The 18689-nt window shown below is 36.2% G+C and overlaps 1 protein-coding gene across 1 annotated transcript; it reads right to left on the bottom strand.

Annotated features, from left to right (window-relative positions):
* Positions 1–1247: 1247 nt before the first annotated feature.
* il12rb1 (interleukin 12 receptor subunit beta 1) lies at positions 1248–10184 on the bottom strand. The gene is made up of 15 exons (XM_053512428.1): positions 9918–10184; positions 8399–8522; positions 7940–8118; positions 7470–7606; positions 7348–7381; positions 6618–6740; positions 4973–5052; positions 4212–4422; positions 3980–4108; positions 3809–3895; positions 3559–3708; positions 3033–3191; positions 2802–2883; positions 2597–2672; positions 1248–2300 (listed from the first exon to the last, which is right to left on the bottom strand). Exons 1-15 carry the CDS (start codon positions 9967–9969, stop codon positions 1923–1925), a joined length of 2001 nt encoding a protein of 666 aa, XP_053368403.1. The 5' UTR covers positions 9970–10184; the 3' UTR covers positions 1248–1922.
* Between the last annotated feature and the right edge of the window lie 8505 nt (positions 10185–18689).

Below are 18689 nucleotides of genomic sequence, written 5' to 3'. Positions count from 1 at the left end.
AGCATTGATTATGCAAAAATGGGCTGCCATCAGTCAGGCAAGTTGTTGGCATGCCAGGGCAAATTTGCAGAGGTCTTGAAAAAGAAGGGTCATCCCTGCAAATATTGTGTCTTTGCATAAACCTAATGTAATTGTCAATAAAATCATTTGACCCTTATGAAATGCTTGTAATTATACTTCAATATGCCATAGTAACATCTAAAAAACACATCTAAAAAAAAAAACAAAAAAAAAAAAAAAAACACAGAGGTGGCAGACTTTTTTAACTAATTCAACCAAATTAATATTTGTGTCATTCTCAAAACCTTTGGCCACAGCTGTACAGACAACTCTGGTGATCAGCACCCTACATAAAATGAATGATGAATAGCCTAAGGACATGACTGTTTTACAAAACTGTTTTGACCATTTAATGCAAACTCTATTCTTTCAACACACCACAATTAATGTTTTGTAAAGCCTTTCAGCAGGGAGAGAGAGAGAGAGAGAGAGAGAGAGAAAGAAAGTACAGCTTTCCAGTCTTCCAGCAGAGAGCGAGAATAACAGCACCCTGCTGTCTTCATGTTTTTTTCCTGAAATGTCTTGCACTTTTAACCATCTGGTAGAGGCAACCAGGTTTTGGGCCAAATGTCACTGGTATTTAACAGAATTCATTACCAATTTTAAACACAACCCAAATATCAATGATCTATTATGTTGTTTAACAGTAGGTATGAGGGCTTTCCTTTGTGCACAGACATTTTATGTTCATATTTTGTATGTCGTTTGTTAAGATATGCAAACAATTTCCAAAATGGTGCAGCTGTTCCAAACAGCAGGTTGTTATAGAGATGGCATTTACCAATTGATTTTGAAACTTTCCATGCCAATGAATTGTTTGCAGCACTGCATCCCTCACCATCTTTATTAATCAGTGCTTATGCAATAGCTTCTGAACAAATTTTCAGCTAACACTATTTGTTATGGACTCAGTTTAAGGTATTTCATGTGCATTATATGCTGTATTTTTACATAGTTTACCAAATGTGGCAATAATCATCTCTGCTTTTTTGATTAAAAGCTTTTTTTTTTGTGACAAAGCACAGGTTTATATTAACGTGCTCGTTGGTATGTCATAATTCTATAATCAATAAATTCTATAGTATAGCTCTTTAATATAAGCCTTGCAACTGATACTACATTGTAGTTATAAAAAAAATCAGTCATTTAAAAAAAAAAGTTATGTAAAGTAAGTAAACAGTGAACACTTGACTTACAAGTTTTTAATTGGCTCCTGAAAGACATAACATTGAAACTATGGTTAAACCACTACATCCAACGTCAAATCAGATGCAATTTAATAATTTCCTCTTGCTTCTTATCTGATCTGTGGGGAGATCTGTGCTGCCAAGCTGCCAAATCTTCAGAACTATATTTAGTTTCAGCTGACGTTCATTTTACAGCGTTACATATTTTCGGTGCAATGTTAAAAGTCTTTTTCCCCGTTCAAATGTAATCTCATGCACAGTCTTTGAAGCTGTGCTTTTTTACTCACAGCCTGAACAGTAAACCCATACCTATGACCACAACCGGGTGTTAGAGTGAGTAATCACCACCAACTGAACATTTTGCTGAGAAGTTGTCAGAACATTTCTCAGAACCTGGTTATTTCCAATGTCACATGTTAGACAACAAAGTATAAAAAAGAATAATTTGGAGATGTCTAAAACCTTTTTGTGTGTGTTTGATTTGTGTTGTTTATTTTCATTACTTCGTATATTAGTACTTGAATGGCATCATGTCTTATATATTCTCAGACATATACTGCACATTTGTGTTTTGTTGTCCAAGTTCAAGACATGAGCGTTTCTGTAACATGAACACAGCTGGGCCATTCATTCAGCAGTCACACTGCTACAATAATGCTTCCAGTAAACAATGGGCTATAACTGCACTGATATTTCTTCACCGTCCAAACCTTTAGTTTCAAAAAACAGGCCGTTTTTGTATAAGGGTGTGCCGACCTCACAGCTTTCCACCTGGCCTTTGTCTGAGATCTCCAGGAGCTCAGGAAACCGAAGCAACTGTCCTTTATAATTAGGGTTTGGATAAGAACTTGGTTTGTCAACAGAGGTAAAGCAAGTGAAAGGAATTTCTTCATCATCTTCTTCATCTTCTTCTTCCTTATCCTCATGCAGCCTGAGCTCACAATCTTGTAGTGAAGTGCTCTGTTTCTGTTTGGACGAAGGACCGTGTTTATCCTGAACATCTCGGCACAAGAGAATGACGTCGTCCACCTCTTCTGTCACTGTCTTCATATTCTACAACAGTAAATCAGTTAGCTTAGACATTCACCGACATGCATATATGCGAACACACGCTATTTTTTTGAAACCGTAACCCTGCAAAATGATGCACTGTGCAACCTCGCTGACATTTTATGACTTGTTTTTTAGGGTTTTTTCTGCTGACTTTTTGACCACAGCTGGAAAATTCTTATGTAGGTCAAGCACTGATACGACTGTTGAATTGAACACTGTTGCTTTTGAAGTTATGGGTTTAAATATCGACTTCAAGCAATACGCCAAAACTCTTTCAAATAACCAGGGCTTCTAACCTGGTTGTCCATATGAGGCATGGCTGATGCAGAGATCACAGGACTTGGGATTGTTGGTAACAGCTTACTCCTTAGCCTGGAATGTACAAATGGTTAAACACACCAACAAAAAAACTAAGAATTTTTTAACATAGTGGAAGTCATATACCATGCACACTCATAAGAACATAAAAATCATATGCTAATAAACTAGATTTACACTTACCTTCTGATAGCAATAGATAGTGCGATTGAAAACAGAAGCACAACTGCACACACGATTAAAATGATCTTGGCCGTCTTCCGCCCTAAGAGAGAATAATTACTGGTGATATCTTTTTATTTTAAATTGGACAATGGGTATGACGATGTAAGGTGATAAGGATGTAAGATACCTTACATGTTATCTGACACCAAAACAGTCCTTATAATATTTATTTTAAGAAAGAATGCATACCAGTGTCAGGTAAAGCGGTGCTGAGAGTGTAGAAGGTCCTGGTGGAATTGGGCCCTGCTCCGATTTTAGTTCCTCCAGCGATACTAATTGTGTAAAAGGAGCCTGTGGCAAGGTTCCTGAGAAGGAAGCTGGTTTTGTTTGCTGGCACTTGATGGTAGCCTAAGAGAAATGATGGAGATACAAGTGGGAAAAAATGTCTAAAGGCTAAAAATAATCCTATAATTATGATGATGATGATGATGATGATTATTATTATTATTATTATTATTATTATTAACAGCAGCTATTGCACTTTAAAGCAGAGACACTAACACAAAACTTGTGCAAGATACAGTAAATAAATCCAGTCTATTTTGCTCAGTTATATTGAGACCCTGTTAGTAAGTGAGCCTCAATGTGTTTTTACGTGTTTTGGTTTATCCGAGCTACTTAACCAGGTGCTGTTTAGCAGTTATTGTGATCTCCGATTGAGGTTTTTGGGGCTCATATAAATAAAGGTGTCATATCAGTGGCAGAACGGCCTCACCTGTATCGTTATAGCCCTCTCTTGAAATCCATATATTGTAATACATCAGGAACCCTTGCTGTTCCTGCACTGGAATCGGGTTCCACCAGAGCACGGCTGAATCATGTGTGATATTTAAAACTGTGATGTTTTTTGGCTCCGATCTAGGTGCTGAGGAAGTAAAGAATCTATGTTAAAAGGTGATTTCCTAAAACCTCTTTTCAGTCAACCACTCAAGAGTCAGCCAACTTAGTTCTACAGCTAAACTTACCACCTTCTGTAGAATAAATAGGACAGTGATGTTTATGTTTTCCTCCAGCGTGAATAAAGTAGTAGTAACGCACAAACTTCTCCATACCTGAAATTAATTATCGTGTGTTATTGCGGACATATGGTATGACAGACGTATTGCAATGTTTATTAATGTATTTCTCATCTGTACCATTTTTAATCTCCTCAAGTGTTTTGGAACGTGTGATGTTTACCGTTCCTGGCCGGGTCTCACCATCTAGGAGTTTATACCACTCCAAGCAGTACCTTTTATGTTTTGGTAACGAATCCCTGTTGCAGTCTTTTATAAAAAAAAAAAAACAAGCAGATATGCACTGTAACTGAAAGATGAAACATAATTCCTGTATCCCAGTGTGTGTGTGTGTGTGTGTAAAGATGCCTACATTTGAGATGCTCAACAGGTGGAATGATGATATCCAGAGGTGGCGATTTTCCGACTTTGTTTATAGCCACGATAGACACCCTGGCTTCAGAGTCAGTAGCCACAAATGTAAAAGTGTTACTCTTAATCGATTTATTTGTTGTCTTTTTACATGGTAAATTGACAGTCACTTCGTATGAGACGCCTCCAAAAGAGGCTTCATGGGGTGGTTTCTGGAAGGAACAAAACATTTTAACATGCAATAAATTATATAAATATTAATTCAAAATATTATGTAAAAAAAACTTTCAAAGGAAATGATGTCACAACACATCCCAGGATCACGCAGTATTTGCAGAGCTTTAATAATTTAAATCAAACAAAATGCTAATAATATGTAAAAAAAAAAAAAAAATATTTGCTAATGCTTCAGCTAAATAAAATTTGAATTAAGAAATCAATATTTGGTGGAATAGCCCCACAGCTTTGCATGCTCTCCACTAGTTTTTCACATTGCTGTTGTGTAACTTTATACCACTCTTTTTTTTTTTGCAAAAAAAGCAAACAGCTCAGCATCGCTTGATGGTTTTTGATCATCCATCTTCCTCTTGATGACATTCCAGGAGTTTTCTCAAGCAAATTGCAGTGGTTTCTATTTATTTTCCCCAGACTGTACATATTCCCTTTTACTTTAAAACCATCGATCATTGACAATCCATTTATTTTTCAATCCTTGGCTTGACTTCACTTATTTGCCTTATTTTATTTTAATCTGGAACTTACATCCCATTTGAGCTCAATTTTCCATTTTTCTGTGTTTTCCTTCTTTGTCTTATTCCAGCACACAGCAGGTTGTTGAATTTCTGTAAAACAGCCAGTGACATGTTTAAGTGTAAAACACAGGCTACAGCCTGTGACCACTGAACTACCTGAGGTTTAAACATTCTACTTCACAAAAGTTCTTTTGACAGTAGAGCACACTGATTTGTTTCCTTAAGTGGTTTAGCGTTAGTATCAAGATTCGAAGAAGTTGACTTACGCTTTTGTATGTTCTTACTGCAGTGCTTTTACTTACAATGTACTTGACAATTAAGTTTTTTAGGGGCATTACAGTCAAAGTTTCAGCACATAAAAGAAACATGAAAAAATATTACATCGTCTGAGTCTCACTGTTAAAAGTCAACAGGAAGTACGTTATATACAGGTGGGGCAAATACCAACTATCTCATGCATATACAAAGAGTGTTCTAGTTTTTGGATTGTACAGACTAACAGAACACAGTTATGAGAGTAAAAACTCCCTTTATTTCTCAATATAATCCCCTACTACAATAATATAATTTTACCAGTAATTCTAGAATACCATCATGGTAGAAAGATTTTTCAGTACGCCAGAGCCACGATCGGACTGCCTGCTTCACGTCTGAAACGTTGACCCAAACATGTGGAAATGCCTTTTAGTAAGGTCAGGACTGTACGGTGGATGTGACAATAACTTCCAGCCAAGGTCATGTGGTGCGACGGGACATATGAGGTCATGCATTGTCCTGCAACAAGCACTAGTGAAATACTTTGTTCTGCACAATCAAAAGTACCAGTTTGACTTGAGCACCTCTTGTACAAACAATGAAAAATTCTTTGCCAAATGCAGATTTTCTGTCTTTCCACTGAGTTGGTCGTCTATTAGGTGCACAACGTTCTAGATCTTACTTGCACAATCAATGTGCATCATGAGCCCACTGGCGCAATTAGCTTCTACAGCATTATTGTTGCTCTTTTTCTGAATTGAAAGGATGTAAATATACACTATATACACTTGTTAATTTGTCTTAGAAATGCAATTATCCATAACCAGAGCCCTTGAAAATTGTATCAGTTGTTAAAATGACACAGTCTGCTAAAAGCCATAATACAAAACATGCACATTCATAAGACTGACGGCATAAATCTTTACAAAAATCTTTTGTTACATTGTTCCATTCTTCCAACAAAAATTGGTTGTTGGTCTTTCGGCTGCTCGCGACAAGGGGTCGCCACAGCGGAATACCAGTCCGCACTACAACTTGGCACAGGTTTTACGCCAGATGCCCTTCCTGGCGCAACCCCTTCCCACTGGCTGGGAATCGAACCCGGGCCTTCCGCATGGCAGGCAAAACACCTACCACTGGTATATAGTATAATTTTAAGTTTCTAAAAGTTTAGCTAATTGGTTTAAGTTACTAGCTATAGTTTTTTGACATCGAACCTGACATGACCTATTATGAGGTTGCACAAAAAACAATTACCAGATAGTTTCCAATGGAAGCCGATTTTGACAACATCTCAACTTAATCATGTTCAATAAACACTGATCACGAGCCACTAATTTTGTATAATAATGTAATATAATTTTACTAAAAGATATTATTATTATTAACAGGCATATCACCAGTAGGAATGTCAGCGGTCTGGCTCCAGTCACTCCAGAGGAGGCTCTGCATGGCCTTCCGTCGTATCTGAACTTGGTACACTGTCAGCTTTTGTAGCTGCAACGTGTAGGAGTCCCAAATACCTGTAGTGTGTGAAAACAACAATTTCATAGTTTATCCTCAAATATGAATATCAGTCTTGTCAAATACGTTTTAGCATTGCTCAATATAGTACTTTAGTATGCATTTATTTTTTTATTTATAGGATTTCATTTCTGCTTTCAGTATCCATGCCGCTGATGTTTCAGTGGTATATTATATGCAATACCAATGTTAAAAAAGAAAAAAAAAAATAGCGTCACTGTGTTTTTCCGTTGCACTAGGAAACTGTTTATGCTTTACACCTCCATATACCGGACTTTATGTATACAGTTGTGTTGACATTCGTATGCAGTGCTGACTGAAGTAAGGAACATTTAGTATGTGCAGTTTTCACCTTCAACACATATTCAGAATGAGTCATCATTATGACAATATTAGCAGAATTCTAAGAAAATATTCCAACAGACGAATGACTGAAAGAAAATTAGAGTACAGTAGTCACTATAGTGTAAGCGTCCATGGTTGATGTTTTTTTCCTTTTTTATGATTTTTACATCCCGACCCCAGCGTTCAATCAAATGTATTCGTTCTCTCTTAACAGGACGACATGGAGGACAAGCTTTGCTCTAAATAAAAAGTGAAACAAACCGTTATTTTTGTCATCCTCTGTCTTAAAGGTTGTCTGAAATTGAAGAATATAAATGAGTAAATAAATACACCGTGACACTGCTTAAAGGAACAACAACAGCAACAAAAAAGAAATGTCTTACGTTCTTCCACGTATTATTAATCTTCCTCCATCGGATCTCATGAATAGCACCTTTGTTGTCATTCACTCTTGGCCAGCTTAATTTGATATTTTCAGCTGACCTTGTTCTTTGTGTTATATTGGGTGAACTATATTTAACTGTTGGCAAAATAAAAAAAGAATGTTTTGCAGTGTTTTTGACGTATTAAGGAGTAATTGTAGCAAAGTATGATGACGTAACATAAACACAAATTTATTTGCCAAAAATGATGACATGATGATATAAGTACTTCAAAAATAAGAGTACTCTACTTCATTAGAAACAAGTGCAAAACAGATGCATAAAAAAGTCCTGAATGAATCACTGGATGGCCAGGAAGTGCTAATACTCAGGACGGGTCTGAGCAATCATATTTCTGTACAACCTTACAAGCAAATGTAGACTAGATTGTTAAAGCATTGAGTTTTATTAAATTAATTCCTCAATCCTACCTGAATTGCTCAGGAACACAGAGATGGTTGGTGAGCTGCAGGTCACATTGGATACTTGCCTGAGCACCCATATGTCCAAAGGACGTTCTGTGACCAGATCTTCTACAGGGAGCACTTTGAACAACTGTTTGCCAGAACTGAACTGTTTAGCATATGAGGTATCATTAACAGATGAACTCCTGGAGATAAACAGAATTGGGTTGTTATTTAGTCATTTTAATAAAATCATAAAACATTCCCACATAACCTCAATGTTGGAATCCATACCAGATACCATCATACCAGATACCATCATACCAGAAATAATTATTTTGTATGATATATATACATATACTATATATATATATATATATAAAAGGGGTACAAATTAGTGAACTCATGTGCTGGAATAAGTTATAGATTATGGCAAGAAAAATAATAAAATTGAATAACATCATAAAACAAAGAAAAAAAACATACCGCATAAAAATAGTATAAATAGCATCTGGAGAACGGTCTAGGTCCTCCCATTTACACAAGAAATCATCATCGGGCCGAGTTGTATTTTTGTAACATTGTGGACTCGAGACATTACATGTTGCACCTGTAAGGACATCAGGACCAAAAAACATGTTGTCAGTATCAGGATGGGGAGTTTTTTTTTTTTTTTCAAGATCAGGAATAAGTACTTCAATATTTTATGAGCTTCTAGTCTACAATATTTGCAAATACTTACACTTAAATACATAACATTATTTTATTATTTTAGCAGCGATTTTAAATAGAATTTACATTTTGCAAAATCTGTAGGCTGAGACATTTGTCTTAAATTATGAGTAGGGTCATTATGTAATTATATATTTACAGCACATATTTAAGTCATCTTAAGCGTTCTACTGAGCATCACAGGAGATCATTTCGTCCTGTGACCATTAAACTTTACAAGCCGTCTCTGTAAAAACTGAAACCGTAACTGAAAGTGGTCACAATCATGTCTTTTCGCCCCCTGTTACCACCTGCAAAATACCTACATCTATTTAAATCTATTTATCACTCATATGCATGTGCAATGCTCATTGAGTTGTATAATTGCCGCACTTTATTGCTGTTAGTACACTGTGAACTTAAAATTTGTCTTGTTTTTCACACTTAACCCCTGGCTATCATACGCAATTTCATTTCACGTTAACTCTGCTGTATAACACAGTTGTAATTGTGTTCCTAACTTTTACTTCGCTGTTATTGGAATTGTGTTGATGTATGTCTTTTCTTCTTTCAAACAGTGTAACAAGGCAAAACTATTTCAAATTTAATAAAAAACTAAGTAGAAAACTTTAATAATTTTTATTTTTTTTATTTTAAATCTTCCAGTACAAGGAAATTTGCTATACAAAGTAGCTCAAAAGTTTAAATTCACTGCCATTTTTTTCTTATATGATTTTTTTGTTTTTATTTTATATAATTATTTTATTTAGATATTTTAGACCAAAGACATCCTCAAGTCTAACACCAGAAAATATTTTTATATTTTTATAAATCTTTGATCTTATTTGAGGTCAGACGTCTATCAGAATCAATCCAGAAAAATTGTTATACTAAACAAGGAAATCATCTGTTCGTATTTCATCATCAAATGTTCACCAAAATCAAACGAGATGTATTCACATACTGTACACACACAAGCTGCAAGGTCGCAGACTGTCAGTTTAGGCATTTGCCATAATTTATGTCTCTGAGTTTGTTTGTTTGTTGCACATGGATCCAGACTTTTGTTTCATCCTGTACAGTATGTTCTCCAAGCTTATATCTGTAACTGGGTTATATCTAGGAATTTTACATCTAGGAAAAAACGGCTTCTATTTCACTGATAAGCCCATTCAAGTCTTTGGTTAACCTCTGTACTGGATGTGCAGCGTAACACCGGTAACATCTACACTTTGTGGTTGTTGATCGTCTATGATAAGTATTGCTTAGCGTAACTATATGTGAAAAGACATACCTTTATCAAGCGACACTGCAACAACAAGCAACAAAAGTCCTAGAGTCTTCATGGTGTTCGGAATACAGACAGGTTCTGATGTAGAACAGCTCAGGCGTCCGGAATAGTCCAATTCATGACCCTACCTGCTAGAGTAAGTAGAGTCCAGAACTTTAGCGCCTTCTAAATTAAGTGTCATCTCTTCTTTTGTTTCAAACTGAAACCTTGAGCAACTCATGTCAGCATATTATCACTTTTTGTCAAGTACAGGCGGCTAAGCTGCATGACCACAAACCACACATCATGTATGGGAGGGGACTTTTGTGATAGCTCAGATGAGATGAGTTTCTTTCAGGTGCCTCATTTGTAAATGTCTCGCGTCTTTCCTGCTGTATTCAAAACCGAGCTAAAGCTTAGACTTATTGGACAGAGAAGTTTGTATTGTTTAATCGCTGTCTTAAGACTTTGAAGTGCATTTCAAAACTTTTTGTATTAAAAAACGTTTATGTTAAAAAGAATGAGCTAATTCTGCTAAATCAGAAATGTCAACGTAATTCAGGATTCGACTCCTGAAACCTGTTTTTACATCCTCATTACAATCTAAATAAATCCTCTTCCATTTCCCTAAAAGATAAAAAGCCGTATTGACGTGAATATACATGGCCATGCAATGTGGGGTGTTCATCTTTATAACAACGGAATAATTTTATCCCAAAACAATACAATAAATTTTTTTTTTATTATTATTATTACACTTATTCTTAAATTAAGATTTCAGAATTTACTTTAGAAAAACACACGAGAGGCTAGAGTTCATTTCAGGATTCCAGGATTTCTTACAAACCTTGCTCAAATCATTTTACATGGGCTGGCTATCAGTGTTTTAATGTAAATAAGAATGAATTTATCTGATTCTCCAAAATTTTTTTAAATTCTCCAAAAGTATTGTTGTTCCTCAAAAAAAATTTAGAAAATTTATTTAGAAGAAGGTGTGGGACCCTTGACCTATAATGCTTCGCTATAAGAAAGCCATTATAATATAGTTCATAATCAAAATTCTGCTCACTTCTTTCTTTTACTTATATCAGGAAATTATTTTGTAACTTAAAGTACAATAAATATCAGATATTTTTTTATGACTTTTACTGAACTAATATTCTAAAAGGTGACATTAACTTTTTCCAAAGTAATTTTTATTTATTTATTTTTTTAACTCAAGTATCACTTTCAAGTACTTGCTGGCTATAAATAGTACAGAAATCATTTGTTCCTTTTCCCTTCAGTAACTGTCTGTCCTAGTAACACGCGAGATGGGAATAAACCTTGGTTGAGATGCCAACGCACCAGGGTGAGCTCGGATCTGCAGTGACACCAGCATAGACAGGAGTGAGTGTGTTAATGAGTGATCCAGCAATCAATATGTTTATGGGAATTGGGAGAAATCTGAAAAAACACAAAGAAAACCCATGTGGACATGAATACCAAAGTAAAAAAAAAAAAAAAAACATACCAAAAGGAAAGATTAGCCCTACCATACCAAAAGCTACATTTAGTCTCATGATACAGTATATGAGCATATGATTCACTGTAACGGTGCTAATTAAGGACAGAACATTTTTGCATGAGATTTTTTTAAATTAATAAAACGCAATAAAAACTAAATATGTTTTTTACTTAATCAAAACGTTTTATTTCTGTATTAATTTCATTGTTTTAGAGAAGTTCTGCACAGAGGACAGAGCCAACATTACACATTCTGTACACACCTATGATTCATTGAGAAACTTTCTGCCCATTCAGAATATAACTTATCTAACATTCTATCTAAACACTTATCACAATTTAGATCATGCTCAATGTGAACACTGATAAAAAAAACTTGTGTTTTACTCGGTTCTGGTAAGTAATGAAACCCAATGTTATTACTTTCACCTTGTGTGACAACTTTCTGTTTCTCTGAAATCACTCACATATTGTAAAGACCACACCTCTTGGTTAGGTCACGTCACATCTGAGTCTCGGCTGTCTTTAGGGGGTTTTTTTTTCCCCCACTTTAGCTGGTTTATTTCTTCTGCATTCTACGGTGAGACGTCATTATGCAAAGTAGAGGAATCTTTGTACAAATCTCTAAACATATAGATCATTTATTAGCAATATACAGCAGTGTTTTGCACTGAGATGGGGAGGGTTTGCTGTATTGTGTGGAATTACACAAACATTAATCAAGACACCATCTTTTCTTGTAATTAATGGACAAGAGTCAGGGTCTCTTTTTTCAATTTCTGTGGTTGTGGGTGACATAAGACAGATATTCTAACCACGTGTTTGTGGTTGATTCTGCTAATTTTCTACAGGCAAAAAGACGTCTTTTTTTAATCCCCTCCCCAATTTAACTGCGTCACCAGCGCTCTTACTCAGATTCAGTAGACTGCCTTAAATACAGCTCTAAAAATGGATTTTTTAAACCGTTTTAAACATTCAGAAGTTTTTTATAAATATAAATTATTTTTAATAATAATAAGGTTATTAATAAGGTTATTTTAATAATAATAAGGTTTAATATGTAGCCCCCTAACCAGAGATATACACCAAAAAATATCACAATTAATAATAAATAAAAAAAAATCAGCAGAATTGTCACTTAGGCAAAAAACATTAAACAAAAACTAAAAATTTTTAATGTTTAGGTTCAACTAATTAAATAGAATTAAGTGCATTACCAACATAAAATATATATTATATAAAAATATATATATACTACACAAAAAGGAGTGCGGTTGCAATGAATCCTAATCAGCACGTACTGAAAATATCACAACCTTTCTGATATTTAACACAACAGCACGACCTCGAGCGTGATACTGATTTTATACAACATTTCCACAAATTCCACTTAATATCACTCACTCACTCATCATCTAGACCACTTTATCCTGTATTTAGGGTCGCGGGGGTCCTGGTGCCTATCCGATTACAGGCCAATCACACACATACACTCACTTACACACTTTGGGCAATATGGGAACACCAATTAGCCTAGTCCGTAGGTCTTTGGATTGTGGGTCGGAACCAGAGTACCTGGAGGAAACCCACCAAACATGAGGAGATCATGCAAACTCCATGCACACAGAGCCGGGAATCGAACCTGGATGCTGGAGGTGCAAGGCGACAGTGCTAACTACTACACCACCAACACATATCCTTCCATGGCTGGTGGAACTGACTAACCCATGACTCACAGTTAATTACCAGGTAAAAGTAGTTTTAAATTCTTACGTAGCAAAATGTCAAGGAGAACAAACCATGGAGGAGGTGAATAGTCCTGTAACTCTCATATATTGCTATTTATATTTCCACATACTCTGGTTTAGAATATCAGCTCCGCTAATTTCTGGATTCCGGAGTTAAATCCCCAATAGCGTAAAAAAAAAAAGAAGAAAAAAAAAAAAGCGCTCCAGGGTGTAAAATCACTTGTTCTACACATCATGCAATACTCTTAATTAAGGGTTAAAGAGCGATTTAGGATTCAGCCTTGTGTTAAGCCTTGTGTTATGTGTTACTCACCTTAGGCATAAATAAAACAATTTAGAGTAACGTAAAAGTAATTACCAAGAAGACAAATTGTTGTTTAAGATGACATAACAGCATCAGATGTGGTTTCTTGCTGAAAGTGCCTCTGTGATGGGTTTTGGCAGGCACCTGCTCTCCCCGCTTTCCAGTACTTCAGACCGTATTGACTGACTTTCACAGATGCTGCGATTGATGTCTAGTGTAATTCAAAAGTGTTAGTACACCTGATGCAGAGTGATACATATACTATTACCACCTTTACCACTGATTACCTCTGACAAACCACTTCCCTATTTTCATTTATCGTTTTTGGTCAGACAAGTCATGACATGACTAGTTTTATTTAAAAAAAAAAAAGAAAGCTGATGGTGAAAATAGAAAGTTATTGGGAAATTATTGGACAAATTCCAATTATTGGAAGTATTCATTTACTCGTATTGCAACTTGTTTCAACCTCAAAGCAGATGTATCTTATATTAAATGTGTAGTAAAAAATGTGTTGGGACAAAATACACCATGTGAGTGAATGTAATGAAGAGACAGAGTCAAAGGTCCAAATGCAGGCTATTTGCATATAGGCATAACATTATTGGTTTAACATTAACATACCGTGAACAATGGGTTCGATCACTACGATTTGGATTCCTTTTTACCATGGCTGAACACTCTGTGCTGTTTACTTTGCAATGAGTGAAACTGTTCAGTTCAAAGGGAACTATGAATGGTGTCGGTAACAAGTGAACAGCGGTTCATCACTTTGCCGGAATCGTACATACATTATTTCCCATCAGTCTTAACTATAGGTTAAGATTGTGGCAATATAGTTTCGCATTTACCAAACTCGAAAGGGGATTTATATTATTTATTATTATTAAGGATGACACAATATTAATACGACACAATAAAAATGTGTAATTGATACCACATTTTAATTACATTAAAAAATCTATTTAAACAATAAATCCTTACTGCAAGGGGTATTGAAAAGTTAAATAAATTCTGGCCACAAATTTTCAATGCACAATGCGATGAATGACGATAAGCATGCACTTGATCAACCTGCGGACATGCCACGCCTTTTTTGGTCGTGGAGATGATGTGGTCTTCCACTGTAAAGACTGTTGCTTTGTCTCAGTGTTGTACCCTCTTACCCTGTTGTACACTCAAGTTTTGTCACCCGTAATGATCCTCGACATGAAGGATGGGTCATCCATGCCATGCTGATGAAGCTCTTGGCAGACTTTGATGCAATGTTCCTTCTGCTTCTGGGTCAGCAGCCTGGGGACAAACTCGGCAGTAAGGATCGTCTGGTCTGTTCTGTATGACACACTGACAATGGCAGCAACGTTTTGGACTGTTCTTCAACGATCACCATGCACAAGTTGCTGAATTGTTTCGACACTTTCGGGGGGTTGAGCTGGTTGAAGGTCTTCCTGATCTCTCGTCGTCTTCTGGAGATGTTCTTCTCCTCTCGCCACTTTTGCACTCATGTTACTTTAAACATCTCGAACAGCATCTTTGTAAACTTGCCAAATCATTTCAAATGTGTTTGTGGCAGATTTGCGCAGTTTCACACAGAATTCCATGCTAGCTCTTTGTACTAACTTGCTATTCATGATGAAATAGCTGACATGGCTATCAGAATAGCACCAGTTGCACCGCTCTCGATGTACACAGGTTGATGTCTTTTGGCACACTGACTTATGAAGAAGGTTGGAGCTCCTGTTGACTGTGCGTGCAGCCTTGTGCTGCCATCTGTTGGTGTGCCACAAAACTAGTCTTGAAACTTTTTGATACCACCTCAGATAACATAGTTTTGTAAATTGCAAAATAATAATCATTACGCCGTATATTTTGTGAATTTATCAAGTAATTTATTCATGATGTAATACACATTTCAATAGTGTATGAATTATAATGGTATTATTTTCAGTACTGTGTAATTTCCACAGTAGTAGCAGAAGGTGTCTAAGCTTCTTACATTACCAGTAAAGCACTGAGGAAGTGATGTCTGTGTTGGTGACGTCCCAGGGTTCAGTGGACTGCACAGGGTGTTCAGGCATGTTAAGTGCGATTCCAAACCACAGGGAGCGAAACTGCTCGGTTTAAAAGGAACAGTGAACGGTGTCGGGAACAAGTGAACACTGCTTCGTCACCTGGAAATAAACATGCAATATTTCCCATCAGTCGTTGTGCTTCACTGGAACGCGGTTAAAGAAAATGGTGATCGATCGATTTATCATCATTATTAAGGATGACACAATAACAAATAAAAACAAAATTAACATGACACAATAACAATTAGTAATTCATTTATTATTTTAATTTAGTTAATAAAAACCTAAATCTAAAGATTTAATCAATAAACCCTTACTTTTTTGGAGGATAGTAATCTGTTAGAAAATGCAAATTAATAATTTTTCTCTGCATCTTGTAAATAAATCATTTCAGTGGCATACAGTTTGTAATGGGATCAGTTTTTGTTTTAACAAAAATTCAATTTTCATAGTGTGAATTTCCACAGCAGCTGCAACAGGTATCCAAGGTGTGTACGTTACCAAGGTAACACACAGAAGAAGTGATGTCTGTGTTGGTGACATCGCCGAATGATAAAGCTCCTTGAACTAATCTCCCTAAAAGAGTAGGGAGCACCCTATAAAGCACACTGCGGATCGCAACGCAGCCAAAGACTCATTAAATCTAATGACTACAACTGAGAAACACTTGAACCGAATAAACAGAACAGAGGAAAACAGGAAATGGCAAAGCAGGAAGTGAACAGCAACACACTGCAAGACAAGTAAAAAAAAAAAAAAACAGGAAAGCATTGAGAAATTCATGACAGTGTTTTTACTTTTTTTTTACTTTTAAATCAGCAGAATCGAGCCATTTCGCAAGGTCCTATTTATAGACATTATCACAATTTATTAAGCATCCATTAATTGGTTATAGGAATGGGTTGGTCATGATTTGTTTATAGCCATGGTTAAATAATCATTAATAATTAACTAGTCATTAATGGATTATAGAAATGAATCAATCACTGATGCATATTTGTAACTAAGCAATGTCACGTAACTTTTTAGTTGTACACAAATTGTATTTCAACACCCCTGGCATGAGTTATAGCACAGAATATACTGTACATGGCAGTTATTTATGTATTTATATTTGTAAACACCAAAATAAACAGCACCGGAACATCAAGGCTCTGTTTTCATTCACACAATGACGAGCCCTCATCGATAAGAATCTTTTAATAAAATTATGAATCATGTGAGGAGAGGAAGACAAAAATCATTTGGAGGAAAACTTGAAAGGCGAACAGGCATGTGAAACCAACCTGCACCTTGTTTTATGTGTGCAGAAGTGCAGAAATGGGTCACTACATGTTCCGGGAACTGGTGTTTTCTGACCTTGTTATGAATAAATTCTGACTTTGGTTTTCCAAAAGAAGAAGATTTTAGTCAAACACAAAGTGCGCCGTCAACAATGTGCTCAGAATAAAGGCCTTACTGTACGGAAAAGCCATACAGTATCACATCACATATCGGTTATCCATTTGATTCAATTAATTACAAGTGATAGTTTTGAAATTATTTAATAGAGCTCGAAAATCATAATATTTTACCTATTAATTAATATTTAACTGATGGAGAAGATAAATGCATTTAACTACTGTATGTCAGGTAATTTCCCTATGAGCAGTGTATCACAATTTAAACCCACCACAGGCCTAAGTGTACACACCCACATACTCTCTCTCACACACACACACACACAAATTATTGCTTGTTAACGCACACAGGGGACCATATATTAACAGAACTTACATCCAGCTAACTCAGGCACAGCCACCCTGTTGGATAAATTGAGAATAAATGCATTTTATCTCTCACAGGCACATTAGAATTTCAACCTAAGCACATAACCATTACTTACATTTAATTAATCTTTCTCACAAAGGCTACCATCAAATCTTATTAAAAGAGTATCTCGGAAAGATGTCATATTATCCTATCTTTTTTTTTTGTTGTTGATGCTGTTATAACTTTGCGTTTTAGAAATGCACTTGCAAAGCCTGAAGATGACGATATGATTCTACCCAGGTTGCAACAACACATATTTCTGGTGCAATATATTTTCCTTCTCATGAGGAGTATGCTCCTTATTCAAAGGTACTGTATGCCCCAGCAGGAGCCAGGAATCCAGTGCATCTATGAGCAACGGTGATGACACACATTCCACTATAGTCAATGAACAACCGCAAAGTCAATCATCTGAATTATCAAGCTGGATGAATTTGGGCAGAAATCCCAGATACAACTACAAGAAACATCTGATCTAACTATATGGAAAGCATAACCTTCAGCACAACATGTTTACTATGTGGACACCTTAACATCACACCCATATGGTCTTGCAGGATGTATATCACTTTCCGAACCCGTAGCTATTAATATAGAATTGGGCCTTGAGGCCAGGTATTGATACCAGACAAGAAGCACACAGTTCACTATTAAGGCACTTAATGGAAGTCAGGGCTTCGCACTCTCGTGTATGATATCACCCCATTATACAACCCTGGGAAAATTAGTTACTGAAATTAGTCACGATTGGGATCCCAAACTGGTACAGAGAACTGTTTGATGAACTGCTAATATAATGGTTAATATAGCCGACCACCATGACACTGTCTAAGCAGACCAATCTACACTATGATGACATCTTAGAATCAGTAAGAAGAAGAGCCGGATGGACAGTTCCCTGTGGTCGATACAGTATGCTCTGACCTTACATCTCTGTGATATCACACCACTGCCCAGGCTGTAACTGGTATGATAAATATCTTTCAGTTAGGGCACTTCTTGCAACAAGACTCTTTTTGTTGAAAAGGTCATGCATCTCCAGCTAGCCAGTGGTGTGGGCTCCGTTTGCTGACACAGGGACATTTTTTGTCCAAGGTATTCAGGGCAGTGCTTGTTGAGATTTAACCCACTTTCAAAAAGCCTCGCTTCAGTATGCATGGGCAGATCGCCACTGTGGCTTCCATCATACTTTGTCCTTGCAGGCAAGAAAAAAAAGTCAAGTTGTGGAAGGCCTGCTACTTGTTGGCAGCACATGGGAGGCAATTAAACTGCACGTCAATATGAGTTCATTCTTGCAATATGCTATATGCAATAACCTATCTGATGTTATCCAAATGGGGATGGGTTCTCTGTT

This window comes from Clarias gariepinus, chromosome 15 (assembly GCF_024256425.1).
Source record: "Clarias gariepinus isolate MV-2021 ecotype Netherlands chromosome 15, CGAR_prim_01v2, whole genome shotgun sequence".
In the NCBI taxonomy this organism is placed as follows: Eukaryota; Metazoa; Chordata; class Actinopteri; order Siluriformes; family Clariidae; genus Clarias; species Clarias gariepinus.
This window is presented reverse-complemented; position numbering and strand designations above follow the sequence as displayed.